This window comes from Myotis daubentonii, chromosome 1 (genome assembly GCF_963259705.1).
Source record: "Myotis daubentonii chromosome 1, mMyoDau2.1, whole genome shotgun sequence".
Classification (NCBI taxonomy): Eukaryota; Metazoa; Chordata; class Mammalia; order Chiroptera; family Vespertilionidae; genus Myotis; species Myotis daubentonii.
The window spans coordinates 92111785-92125770 of NC_081840.1; the positions used below are offsets into that span (position 1 = coordinate 92111785).

General features: G+C 43.4%; 1 protein-coding gene across 1 annotated transcript in view; it reads left to right on the top strand.

The window, feature by feature from the left end:
• The window catches only part of LOC132230269 (uncharacterized), a 180485-nt gene that overhangs the window by 12316 nt on the left and 154183 nt on the right, over positions 1-13986 (top strand). The window contains exon 2 of the mRNA XM_059687509.1: positions 2233-3222. Coding sequence (XP_059543492.1) covers positions 2248-3222 — 975 coding nt within the window. The 5' untranslated portion in view covers positions 2233-2247. The remainder of the gene's footprint in view (positions 1-2232; positions 3223-13986) is intronic.

Consider the following 13986-nt stretch of genomic DNA (forward strand, 5'->3'; position numbering starts at 1 on the left):
TGGGAGCCCTCTGAGGTGGGAGGCTACCTGGCAATCAGGGGAAGGCGACACCCTATCACACCTCTGCAGCACAGGCCTTGGCCGGCCCTGGTTACCTGCGCCTTGAGTGACCCTGGGTAGGTGGGCAACCACTATCCAAGGCTTGCCTGTGCCTAGGGTGTTGGCTGGGGGGCTGAGGGGACTGGGGGATTCCAGAGGCAGGTACGCAGAGTGGCCAGGCCCCCCTGGGGGTGGGCCCAGCCTTGCCACGCACCTGCCACCCCAGTGGGGCTAAGGGGACTGGGCGCTGCCATCTTGTAGCTGTGGGCGCCACCATCTTTGAGGGTGGGGCAGTCAATTAGCATATTCCCTCCTTATTGGCTGTGGGCGCTGCCATCTTTGAGGGCAGGGCAGTCAATTAGCATATTCCCTCTTTATTGGCTGTGGGTGCCACCATCTTTGCAATGGCATGAGGGACAATTAGCATTTCCCTCTTTATTAAATAGGATTAGCTTTTAGTGCTTAGGTTTTCTAGGTAGAAAATCATATTTGGAAACAATGATGACATTCCAGAGGTTTCTGCTTTATTATTTTATTTATTGTCAAAGAACCTTGGCCTTGGGTTTTCTAAAAAATAAATAACTTTTTCTAATTCATTATTTTCTGCTTTTATTTTCATTGTTTTACCCTTATTCTTTTTTAAAAATATGTTTTTATTGATTTTAGAGAGAGAGGATGGGAGATGAAGAGAGAGAACATTGATTGGCTGCCTCCTGAACATCCCCTCTCAGGAACTGGTGACCTCTGGGTAACCGGTGACCTTTTGGTGCCTGGGGTGACACTCAACCGGGTCACATCTGCCAGGGTTCTTTTATCTTTACTCTCGAAACTCTCCTCTTCTTGGTTTCTGTGGAACTCTGTTCTCACTTTCCTAACTCATTTTTTCTCTCAACCATCCTACCTGCCACAGGTGACATTACCAAGCAATCTGTCATTAACCCTTTTCTATTTATATTTCCTGTCCTCTTTTTGGTAGTGACTTCAGAGCTCTTAACATCTCAAAATCCACTTATGATCATAGAGAACTTGCCCTGCTGAATAGCAGAAGTGTTTTTCTTTAATTGTGCTAATACACAAAACATAAAATTTACCATCTTAACCATTTTTAAGTGTACAGTGCAGTGAATAGCAGAAGGTTTATTATGCATTTGGTTATGACCAAGACTTTATGAAGGTGATTCTAAGTTTCTGTTTTATGAAGGAGCTTTAATTGCTCCCACTTATTCCTAATCATTGGCCAGATCCTATCAGTTTTACCTTGTTAGGTCTCTGTTTTCACTCTGCTGGTTACCAAGGTCAGGCCTAAGGCTCAAGCTGTGGATACTCTTATTTGCTGTCCCTCCCTTTACTGTTGCTCCCACTCAAAATTAATATCCCTCCAGCACTAGATGGTGTCAAATCACTTTTCTATGGAAAAGTTTTGGAATAGTTTCTAGTAGTTCACAGAGAAAGTTCAATCACCTGGCCTGCAAGGCCTCATGATCTCACTGCAGCCTACCTTGTGGCTGCTGGTGCTCAGGTGGCACATGGAGGGAAGAGGGCTGGGTAAGGGATGGAGACACCCAGGACCAGCTGGAGGAGGAGGTGGCAAGTGCTATCCTGCCAGACTGCTTGAGGTTTTCTGTGCCTGTGTGCACTATGGTCTCTGTGTACTATGTGCACTATGGAAATGGGACACTACATTATAGTCTAAAAGGCTCATATGGAAATGGACCAAACAGGGGAAGACCAGTCGCTATGACACGCACTGACCACCAGGGGGCAGACGCTCAAAGCAGGAGCTGCCCCCTGGTGGCCAGTGTGCTCCCACAGGGGGAGCCCTGCTCAGCCAGAAGCTGGGCTGGGCACTCGGGGAGCTTCTCCTGCCTCAGCGACATGCCCTGAGGGCTCCTGGACTGCGAGGGGGCGCCGTGGGCTGAGGGACCCTCCCCCCAGTCCAGAATAGAATTTAGTGAACCGGGTCTCTAGGGTTACAGTAAATCCAATAGGGGTTTCAGAAACCGTAACAAAGGCTTTAAAGGTTTTTCATGAATCCTGTGAAAAGGTCAGTAGATGCTTTTAGAATGATATAAAGTGCTACTGCCCACTGGTGTCTCGGGGAGCACAGGGAGCGAGCTGCGATGATAAGCTTTTTGAGTTGGAATGTTTGTCAACAGAACTTTTGTTTTATGTTAACATACTGTTATTTTTCAGGACAAATTAGTCAAGATGTCCACGATTTCGAAGCACTTTGGACTGAGCTACAGAGAAGAATCGTACATCTTTAAAGAGCATGAGAAGGTTCGCCGGCAGACCAAAAAGGATTTTCTCCGATTGAAGCAGGAGTTGGCCTCCAAGACGTTAGTGGACAGAGCCCGGGTCAGCGACCGCAGGGCCCCCGGCCCGACCTGGTCTGGGGAGCAGGGGGGCGTTCCCTGCGCTGGACCCCGGGAGCCGTCCGGGTTCCCTCGGCCTCAGGGCCCCGCGATCCCCGCGGCTGCCCTCCTGCAGCGGGCGCTCCGCCGCGCAGGGCCCCGGGACGCCGGCGAAGGGGCCGCGCCCTGGAGGCCCCGGCGGTTTCGCCCCCGGGACTTCTACCTGCGGAGCTCCGCGTTCCTCCGGCACCGGCCCCCGAAGGAGCCGCCGGTTATCGCCACCGGAGCCGGCACGTCCAGACCCGTGGTCCTGAGGCCGCCCCCTGCGTCAAGGAGGAAGCCCGGGGAGCGCTGGAGCCCTCCGCCCGCCGAGGCCCAGCGCGTCTCCGACTCGGCCCCGGCCCCCGCCCGGGTCCCGGCCCCGGCCCCGGCGCAGGTCCCCAAGCTGGCGTTGGCTCCGCCCGAAGGCGCCTTGGCCGCCAGAGAGATGAAGAGGCGCTCGACTCCCAGGACTTCCAACGAGGACGGCGAGGCGGCGGCGGCCCTCCGGCGGCGGAGGGTGCGGATCAGCTCCCAGGTCCTGTGCGAGGGCGCGCTCGCCGTCCCGCGGGCAGCGTCCAGGTCGTCCTCCAAAAGCAGCGCGGACACGCTCCCGGCCAGCGACCGGCTGGCGGCCGTCCTGCTCGCGCCGCTGCCCGTGCGAGTGGTCCCGACGTCCATCGAGGAGATCATCGCCTCGCTGCAGTCGGAGGCCCAGCTGGCCTCGGACCAGACGATCAGAGAGCTCATACAGATTGTCCTCGGCCAGAGCTACGACATTAAGATGGAAGTAGGTGCAAAAGGAGGAGCGTGGTAGCCCTCCCAGGTCAATGCAACCTTAGGAGACGTACATAAAATGTTACAGTGCGTACGGTGTGTGGCGAGCCAGATAAAGCACTGCAGGGTTAGTCAAGGTTTTGCATTTTGCATTTGGATTTTTAAGTTTCCCATCCAAGGAGAGTATCCTGTTTTCAAAGGGAAAAAACTGAGAGATTATTTCAAAAACGGGTTCAAACAACAGTTATAGCCCTGAGTCACACATCACCGCTCACGTTTCCTTTCAAAGTCTCTGCGATTATTGAGTATTGAAATAGCAGAGCAGATGTTTCATATGGAAAACTCAAGTCTTTTCTTGTTACAACTTAGTATTATTAGCAGTGAATTTATATCCCAAGAAGATCAATATATTACTATTAAGAAATTGAATTTATAAGAGTTCTGTAACATTTTCAGTGAAAACCATTCTTTTAAAATGTTTCTTTAATTGAATTTATTGGGATGGCATTGGTTCACAAAACCATACAGGTTTCAAGTGTACAACTCAATAACAACATCATTTGTTCACTGTATCATGTGCCCATCACCCAAAGCAAAGTCTTTTTCCATCTCCATTTTTCTCCCCTTTGCTCACCTCCACCTACCCCCACTCCCCTATCACCACACTGTTGTCTCTCTCTCTCTCTATAGGAATCAAACCTGTAACCTCTTGGTTTTATAAGTTGATGCTCAACCACTGAGTCACATGGACCCTGCAGTACCACTGTTTTTTTTTATCTACTACCTACTGATGGGCTCTTGGGCTGTTTCCAGATCTTGGCTATTTTAAATAGCATTGCAGTGAACTTAGGGGTGCATATATTCTTTTGAATTAGTGTTTTGGGTTTCTTCAGATATGTTCCCAAAAGTGGGATCACTGGATAAACAGGCAATTCAATTTTTAATTTTTTGAGGACACTTCATTCTGTTTTCCACAGTGGCTGCATTCCCATCAACAGTGCACAAGGGTTCCCTTTTCTCCACATCCTCACCAGCACTTTATTTATTGATGACTAGTGCTCCCGTGCACAAATTGATGCACATTGAAAGGGAATTAATTACTTTGTCAAATATGAATTGACCATAAAGGTGTGGGTTTAATTCTGTGATCTCTATTCTGTTCCATTCATCTATATGTCTGTTCTTGTGCCAATACCATACTGTTTTGATTACTATGGCTTTGAAGTATAATTTGATATCAGGTATATGATATCTTCAGTTTTGTTCATTCTCAAGATTGCTGAGGCTAGTTGGGTCTCTTAAGGTTCCTTATAAATTTTTGGAATATTTGTTCTCGTTTTGTAAAATATGCCATTGGTATCATGATAGGAATTGAGTTGAATCTGTAGATTGCTTTAGGTAGCATGGGCATTTTAGTGATGTTAATTTTTCCTATCTATGAATACTGTATATGCTTCCACTTATCTGTAGCTTCCTTGTACTTTCTTCAGTATCCTGGAATTTTCTGAGTATAGGTCTTTTATCTCTGTGTTAAATTTATTCCTAGTTACCTTATTTTTTGTTGTTGCAGTAGTAAGTGGGATTGTTCTCTAAATTTCTCTTTCTGATAGTTCATTATTAATGTATAAAAAATGCCACCATTAATTAATTTCTGAATATTAATTTTTTATCCTGCTACTTTACTGAATTCATTTATTAGATGTAGTAGCTTTTGGTGCTGTCCTTAGAGTTTTGTATATTCAATATCATGACATCTAATGATAGTTTTACTTCCTCCTTTCCAATTAGGATGTCTGTTATTTTTTCTTCTTGTCTGATTGCTATGGCTAACACTTCCAATACTATGTTGAATAAGCATGGGAAAGCAAATATCCCTGTCTTGTTTCTGATTTTGAGGGAAACCCTTGTAGTTTCTGCCCATTGAGTATGATGTTGGCCTTGGGTTCATCGTATATGACCTTTGTTATGTTGAGGTGTGATCCTTCTATTCCCACTTTGCTGAGGCTTTTTATCATAAGTGGGTGCTGAATTTTATCAAATGCTTCTTCTGACTCTATTGATCTGATTATGCAGCTTTTATCCTTCATTTTATTTCTGTGATGTATCATGTTTCTTAATTTACGAATATTGTACCAACCTTGCATATCCATAACAAATCCCACTTGATAATGGTGTATGATCTTTTAAATGTATTGCTGGATCTGGTTTGCTAACATTTTGCTGAGGATTTTAATATCTATGTTCATTAGGGATATTGACCTATAATTTTCTTTCTTTGAGGTGTCTTTATTTGGTTTTGGAATTATGATAATGTTGGCTTCATAAAAAGAGCTTGGAAATCTTCTCTCCTCTTGAATGTCTTTTTTATTTATTTTATTTTTTGTTAATCCTCACCTGAGGATATTTTTCCATTGATTTTTAAAGAGAGTGGAAGGGAAGGGGAGAGACAGAGAGAAACATCAGTGTGAGAGGTACACCTTGATTGGTTGACTCCCGCACATACCCTGACCAGGGCCGGGGTTTGAGCCTGCAACTGAGGTATGTGCCCTTGACCGGAATTGAACCCAGGACCCTTGAGTCTGCGGGCTGATGCTCTGTTCACTGAGCCAAACCAGCTAGGGCCCTCCTCTTGAATTTTATGGAATAGTTTGAGAAGGATAGGTGTTAATTCTTTGAATGTTTGGTAAAATTCACCTATGAAGCCATCCAGTCCAGGACTTTTCTTTTCTGGGAATTTTTAAAATTTTATTACTGCTCCTATTTCATTCGTTGTAATTGGTCTATTCAGATTTTCTGATTCTTCTTGAGTCAGTTTTGGAAGACTGTATATTTCTAGGAATTTATCCATTTCCTCCAAGTTTTCCAATTTCTTGGCCTATAGTTGTCCATAGTATTTTCTTACAAGCCTTTGTATTTCTTTTTTTTTTTTTTGGTCTAAATTTTATTTTATTTTACTTTTTCCCTTTATTGAATAAGATATTATAAATGTGTCCTTATCCCCCCAATGTCCCTTCATCCCCCCAATCCTGCCCTCACCCCCTCTTGTCCACATCCATCACTTATGCTCATATGCGTGTCTACAAGTCCTTTGGTTGATCTTTTCCCCTCACCCCCACCCTCCCCTGCCTTCCCTCTGAGTTTTGAGCATCTGATTGATGCTTCTCTGTCTCTACATCTGTTTTTGTTCATCGGTTTATGTTGTTCATTATAATCCACAAATGAGTGAGAGCATGTGGTATTTATCTTTCTCTGACTGACTTATTTCACTTAACATAATGCTCTCCAGCTCCATCCATACTGTTGCAAATGGTAGGAGTTCCTTCCTTTTTACAGCTGCATAGTATTCCATTGTGTAGATGTGCCAAAGTTTTTTAATCCATTCATCTGCTGATGGGCACTTAGGCTGATTCCAAATCTTAGCTATGGTGAATTGTGCTGCTATGAACATAGGGGTGCATATATCCTTTCTGATTGGTGTTTCTGGTTTCTTGGGATATAGTCCTAGAAGTGGGATCACTGGGCCAAATGGAAGTTCCATTTTTAGTTTTTTGAGGAAACTCCATACTGTTCTCTACAGTGGCTTCACCAGTTTGCATTCCCACCAGCAGTGAAAGAGGGTTCCTTTTTGTCCACATCCTCGCCAGCGTTTGTCATTTGTTATTTGTTGATGATAGCTATTCTGACAGGTGTGAGATGGTACCTCATTGTCGTTTTGATTTGCATCTCTCAGATGATTAGTGACTTTGAGCATGTTTTCATATGTCTCTCAGCCTTATGTATGTCCTCTTTCAAAAAGTGTCTATTTAGGTCCATTGTCCATTTTTTTTATTGGGTTGTTTATCTTCCTTTTGTTAAGTTGTATGAGTTCCCTATAAATGTTGGAGATTAAACCTTTATCGGAGATATCATTGGCAAACATGTTCTCCCATGCAGTGGGTTTTCTTGTTGTTTTGTTGATGGTTTCTTTTGCTGTGCAGAAACTTTTTATTTTGATATAGTCCCATTTGTTTATTTTCCCTTTAGCTTCCATTGCCCTAGGACAGTGATGGTGAACATTTTGAGCTCGGCGTGTCAGCATTTTGAAAAACCCTAACTTAACTCTGGTGCCGTGTCACATATTGAAATTTTTTGATATTTGCAACCATAGTAAAACAAAGATTTATATATTTGATATTTATTTCGTATATTTAAATGCCATTTAACAAAGAAAAATCAACCAAAAAAATGAGTTCGTGTGTCACCTCTGACACGCATGTCATAAGTTCACCATCACTGCCCTAGGAGCTGTGTCAGTGAAGAAATTCCTTCCGCATATATCTGAGATTTTGCTACCTGTGTATTCCTCTAATAATCTTATGGTTGCCCATCTTACGTTTAAGTCCTTTATCTATTTTGAGTTTATTTTTGTGTATGGTGTAAGTTGGTGGTCTAGTTTCATTTTTTTGCATGTGTCTGACCAAATTTCCCAGCACCATTTATTGAAGAGACTGTCTTGACTCCATTGTATGTTCTTGCCTCCTTTGTCAAATATTAATTGAGCATAGTGGTTTGGGTCGATTTCTGGGTTCTCTAGTTTATTCCATTGGTCTATATGTCTGTTCTTGTGCCAGTACCAGGCAGTTTTGAGAACAGTGGCTTTGTGATACAGCTTGATATCTGGTATTGATATCCCTCCTACTTTGTTCTTCTTTCTCAGGATTGCAGCAGCTATTCGGGGTTTTTTTGTTGTTGTTGTTGTTCCAGTTGAATTTTTGGAGAGTTCTTTCTAGATCTGTGAAATATGCTGTTGGTATTTTAATGGGGATTGCATTGAATCTATAGATTGCTTTGGGTAGTATGGACATTTTGATGATGTTGATTCTACCAATCCATGAACATGGTATGTTCTTCCATCAGTTTATGTTTTCCTCTATCTCTTTTTTCAATATCCTGTAGTTTTCTGGGTAGAGGTCTTTTACCTCCTTGGTTAAGTTTATTCCTGGGTATCTTAATTTTTTTTTGTGCAATGGCAAATGGGATTGCTTTCTTAATTTCTCTTTCTGTAAGTTCACTATCGGCATATAAAAATGCCATAGATTTCTTGGCGTTAATTTTGTATCCTGCTACATTGCCAAATTCATTTATTAGGTCTAATAATTTTTTGATGGAGTCTTTTGTGTTTTCTATGTACAGTATCATGTCATCTGCGAATAATGACAATTTTACTTCTTTTCTGATTTGGATGCCTTTTATTTCTTCTTCTTGTCTGATCGCTTTGGCTAGCACTTCCAGTACTATGTTGAACAGGAGTGGTGAAAATGGGCATCCCTGTCTTGTTCCTGTTCTTAAGGGAAATGGTTTTAGTTTTTGCCCATTGAATATGATGTTGGCTGTAGGTTTGTCATATAAGTCTTTTATTATGTTGAGGTATGATCCTTCTATTCCCATTTTGCTGAGTGTTTTCATCAGAAAAGGGTGTTGGACTTTGTCAAATGCCTTTTCTCCATCAATCGATATGATTATGTGATTTTTGTCTCTCAACTTGTTTATGTGATGTATCACATTTATTGATTTGCAGATATTGTACCAGCCTTGCATTCCTGGAATAAATCCCACTTGGTCATGGTGCATGATCTTTCTAATGTAATGCTGGATCTGTTTTGCTAGAATTTTGTTGAGGATTTTAGCATCTATGTTCATCAGGGATATTGGCCTGTAATTCTCTTTCTTTGTGGTGTCCTTATCTGGTTTTGGGATTAGGGTAATGCTGGCTTCATAGAAAAAACTTGGAAGTGTGCCTTACTCTGGAATTTTTTGGAATAGTCTGAGAAGGATTGGCTTTAGTTCTTCTTTGAATGTTTGGTAAAACTCCCCTGTGAACCCATCTGGTCTAGGGCTTTTGTTTGCTGGAAGCTTTTTGATTACTGTTTCAATTTCATCAGTAGTTACTGGCCTATTCAGGTTTTTTGATTCTTCCTGATTGAGTTTTGGAAGCTTGTATTTTTCTAGGAATGTGTCCATTTCGTCGAGGTTGTCCAGTTTGTTGGAGTAGAGTTGTTCGTAGTATTTTTTGACAATCCTTGGTATATCAGTAGAATCAGTTGTTACTTCACCTCTTTCATTTCTGATTTTGTTTATTTGGGTACTCTCTCTTTGTTTCTTGGTGAGCCTGGCAAGAGGTTCATCAATCTTGTTAATCCTTTCAAAGAACCAGCTCTTGGTTTCATTGATCTTTTGTATTGTTTTTTTGGTCTCTATGTTATTTATTTCTGCTCTGATCTTTATTATTTTCTTCCTCCTGGATACTGTGGGCTTTTCTTGTTGCTCTGTTTCAAACTCTTTGAGTTGTAGGGTTAGATCATTTGTAGCCAGTTTTTCTTTTTTTTGAGGTAGGCCTGTAGAGGTATGAACTTCCCTCTCAGGACTGCTTTCATTGTGTCCCATAGTTTTTTGGATTGTTGTGTTTTCATTGTCATTTGTTTCCAGGATGCTTTTTATTTCTTCTTTGATCTCTCTGGTAACCCAATCATTGTTTAATAGTATGCTATTTAGCTTCCAAGAGTTTGATTTTTTTTCAATGTTTTTATTGTAGTTGATTTCTAATTTTATGCCATTGTGATCTGAGAAGATGCTTGTTATGATTTCTATTCTCTTGAATTTGAAGAGACTTTGCCTGTGTCCTAATATATGGTCTATCTTTGAAAATGTCCCATGTGCACTGGAGATGAATGTATATTCTGTAGCTTTGGGGTGAAATATTCTGAAGATGTCAATTAAGTCCCTCTGATCTAGTGAGTCATTTAGGATTGCTGTTTCTTTGCTGATTTTTTGTTTAGAGGATTTATCCAGTGGTGTCAGTGGGGTATTGAAGTCCCCTACTATGACTGTATTGCTATTGATCTCTCCCTTGATATCTTCCAGAAGTTGTTTTATGTATTTGAGTGCTCCTGTATTGGGTGCATATATATTTACCAGAGTTATATCTTCTTGTTGGATTGCTCCCTTTAGTATTATGTAGTGGCCTTCCTTATCTCTTGTTATGACCTTTACTTTGAGGTCTATTTTGTCAGATATATAAGTATCACAACCCTAGCTTTTTTCTCATTTCCATTTGCCTGAAAAAATTTTTCCCATCCCTTCACACTCAGTCTGTGTGAATCCTTTGTTCTGAGGTGAGTCTCTTGCAGACAGCAGATATATGGGTCATGTTTTTTTTTTTAAAAAAAAATATATTTTATTGATTTTTTACAGAGAGGAAGGGAGAGGGATAGAGAGCTAGAAACATCGATGAGAGAGAAACATCAATCAGCTGCTTCCTGCACACCCCCAACTGGGGACGTGCCCACAATCAAGGTACATGCCCTTGACCAGAATCGAACCTGAGACCCTTCAGTCCACAGGCCGACACTCTATCCACTGAGCCAAACCAGTTAGGGCGGGTCATGTTTTCTTATCCGTTCAGCTACACTGTGTCTTTTATTGGAGCATTTAATCCATTTACATTTAATGTTGTTATTGAAAAGTACTTGTTTGTGGTCATTTTTATTCTTAATGTTTGTGTTCCTTCTTGCCTTTCTGTTTCTTCTTTTTACAGCAGTCCCTTTAGCATTTCTTGCATTGCTGGTTTGGTGGTAATAAACTCTCTTAGCCTTTTTTGTCCGTGAAGCTCCTGATTCCACCTTCAATTTTGAATGATAGCCTTGCTGGGTATAGTATTCTTGGATTCATTCCCTTGCTTTGCATCACTTTGTATATTTCATTCCATTCCCTTCTTTCCTGGTGTGTTTCTGTTGAGAAGTCAGCTGATATTCTAATAGGAGATCCCTTGTAGGTAACTTTCTGTCTCTCTCTGGCAGTCTTTAAGATTCTTACTTTGTCGTTGGTGTTTGCCAATTTAATTATGATGTGTCTTGGTCTTTTGAGGTTCATCTTGTTTGGCACTCTTTGTGCTTCTTGGACTTGTGTAGTTTTTTTCTTGCCAGTATCAGGGAAGTTTTCTGTCATTATTTCTTCAAACAGGTGTTCTATTCCTTGCTTCTCCTCCTCTCCTTCTGGTACCCCTATTAAGCAAATGATGTTTTGTTTTGCGTTGTCCCAGAGCTCCCTTAGGCTCTCCTCTTGCTTTTTAAGTTTTTTTTTTTTTTCCAGTTGCTCTTTGTTTGTGTGTTTTTTCCTACCTTGTCTTCTAATTCGCTGATGCGGTCCTCAGCCTCTTCTAGTGTGCTGTTCAAGCCTTCCATTGTGTTCTTTATTGCAGCTATGTCGTTCTTCATTTCCTCTTGGTTCCTTTTCATGTTGGTGACATTCTCATTCAGCTCCTCATAATTCTCATTGAGTTGTGTGCATTTGTCATCCAGCCGTTTGAGCATCCTTATAACCATTACTCTGAATTCTTTCTCTGATAAGTTAGTAGCCTCAATTTCATTTAACTCCCTTTCTGGTGAATCCTCTTTTTCTTTCCTTTGTGGATTGCTTTTTTGTCTTCCTATGTTTTGCTGTAATGTTTTAATTGTAATTCTGATTGCTTTGCTACCCAGTATCTTTAGGGTATGGTGCTACTGGTGTGACCTCTCAGGTCTCCTGGGTTTGGTAGTCTCGTGTAGCTCCCTACTTGGGCTATTTGGGTTCTCTTGATGTAGGCCTGCGAGCTGGAAAGGCACAACTGATGTGTCTTGAAGTCAGCAGCCGTGGAGGGGGTGTTCCAATTTTTGCTGTGTTATGCCCTTGGTTGAAATCACGTGTGCCCTGCAGAGACTCACAGTGGCACCCAGGAACCATCTATTGGGGTGGTGGGGCTCAGGAAGCCTGCGTTCTGGCAACACGTGTTTGTGGTGTCCAGAGTTCTGTAGTTGTGGGATGTGCAGACTCAGCTTTTGCTGCCTCCGTGATTGGATACACGCGATCCCAGCGGCAGTTCACAGGGGCACCTGCGGTGTGTTTGCCAGCAGGGTGTACTGACACACTCTGATGGGCCCTGGCACTGAAGCCACTGGATTGCAGTGTCTGTGGGCAGGTATCCCAGAAGAGGGAATTCAGCATTTCTACAGCCCAGCAGTGCACCCCTGTTTGTTTAAGTGCGTGTCCAGTGGGACTCACAGCAGGGTCCCAGGGCTGCCTGTGGAGCGGTGGTCTTAGAAGATCTGCACGCTGGAAAAGCACGCAACTGTAGTGTCCAGAGTTCTGCAGCTGTGGAGTGGGGAAACTCAGATTTTGCTGATGCATCTGTGGTGAATAGGCTCGCGTTCCCAGTGGCAGCACACAGGAGCACCCACAGTGAGTTTGCTAGCGCAGGCGCACTGAAGCACTCTGAAGGGCCCTGGTATGCTTAATTGAAGCGTCTTTGGGCTGGTATCCAGGATGGGTGAATTCAGAATTTCTACTGCCCAGGGGAGTGCGTCCCTATTAGTTGAAGATTGGACCCAGCAGAGGCTCACTGCAGCTTCCCCAAAGTGCCCTGTGGATAGATGGGCTCAGGGGGAGTGAGCAACTGTGGCAGTGTAGTTCGCTGGCACTGAGCTCTGACGCACTCTGAGGTACCCTGGTGCTGAGGGGCCCTGGCGCTGAAATTGTGCAGCTGGGTGTGTGGGGGCAGTTATTCAGGCAGAGGGAATTCAGAATTTCTACTGGGGGGCAGTGCGTCTGTGTCTGTACAAAATCACACCCAGCCGAGGCTCACAGTGACTTCTAAGAGAAGTCTATGGCCCCGGCCAGCTTGGCTCAGTGGATAGAGTGTCGGCCTGCGGACTGAAGGGTCACAGGTTTGATTCGGGTCAGGGCACATGCCTGGGTTGTGGGCTCAATCCCAGTAGGGGGTGTGCAGGAGGCAGCCGATCACTGATTCTCTCTCATCATTGATTTTTCTATCTCTCTCTCCCTCTCCCTTCCTCTCTGAAATCAATAAAGAAATATATTTTAAGAGAAGTGTATGGAGTAGTGTGCCTCAGAGACCTGCGCGCTGGAGATGTGCGAATGCGACGTCGTAGGTCTGCCGCTGGGGAGGAGGAGGCTGCACTTACTGCTGCGGGCAGGCACGGTGCTCCTTTGTCAGTGGAGATCCCAGGGACTGTGAATCAGTGGGTGTGGCTGCAGGATTTTGGCTGGAGTGGCTGCCAGGTCGCGAGTGTGTCCCAGGTCTGTCTGAGTGGTGGTGCTGATGAGTTCTTAGAAGAGGCCGCTCTCCCCTTCAAGATGGTGTGGGCTCTGTGCCTGGGCCCTGCAGTCCGGGGAGTGCCGCAGCGGTGGTAGTCTCTCCCTGTGCCAGAGAGCCTGGTCTGCCAGCCTCTGCTGCCGGATTTAACTGTCCCTCACTCACTCACACACACAACACACACATCCACTCACTCTCCTTTCATCCCCTCACTCACTTCCTATCCCTCACCTCCGTCCTGCCAGCCACCATCTCCAATCCTTTGTATTTCTGTGGTATCAGTTTAAATTTGCTATTGCCTTGTTGATATTTTGTTGGAAGATCTATCCATTGACGTCAGTGGAGTGTTAAATTCCTTACTATGACTGTATTGCTGTTGATCTTGCTCTTAATGTCCACTAATATTTTATTTACCTATTAGGCGCTCCTATGTTGGATGCATATTTATTTACAAGGGTTATATCATCCTGTTGGATCAATCCTATTAGTATTATGTAGTGAACTTCTTTATGGCCTTTGTTGTGAAGTTAATTTTATCTGATATAAGTATTGCTACTCCAGCTTTTATTCATTTCCATTTGTATGGAATATTTTTTCCATGGGACATTTCTTTCATACTTTCAGTATGTGTGTATATTTTTATTCTGAGGT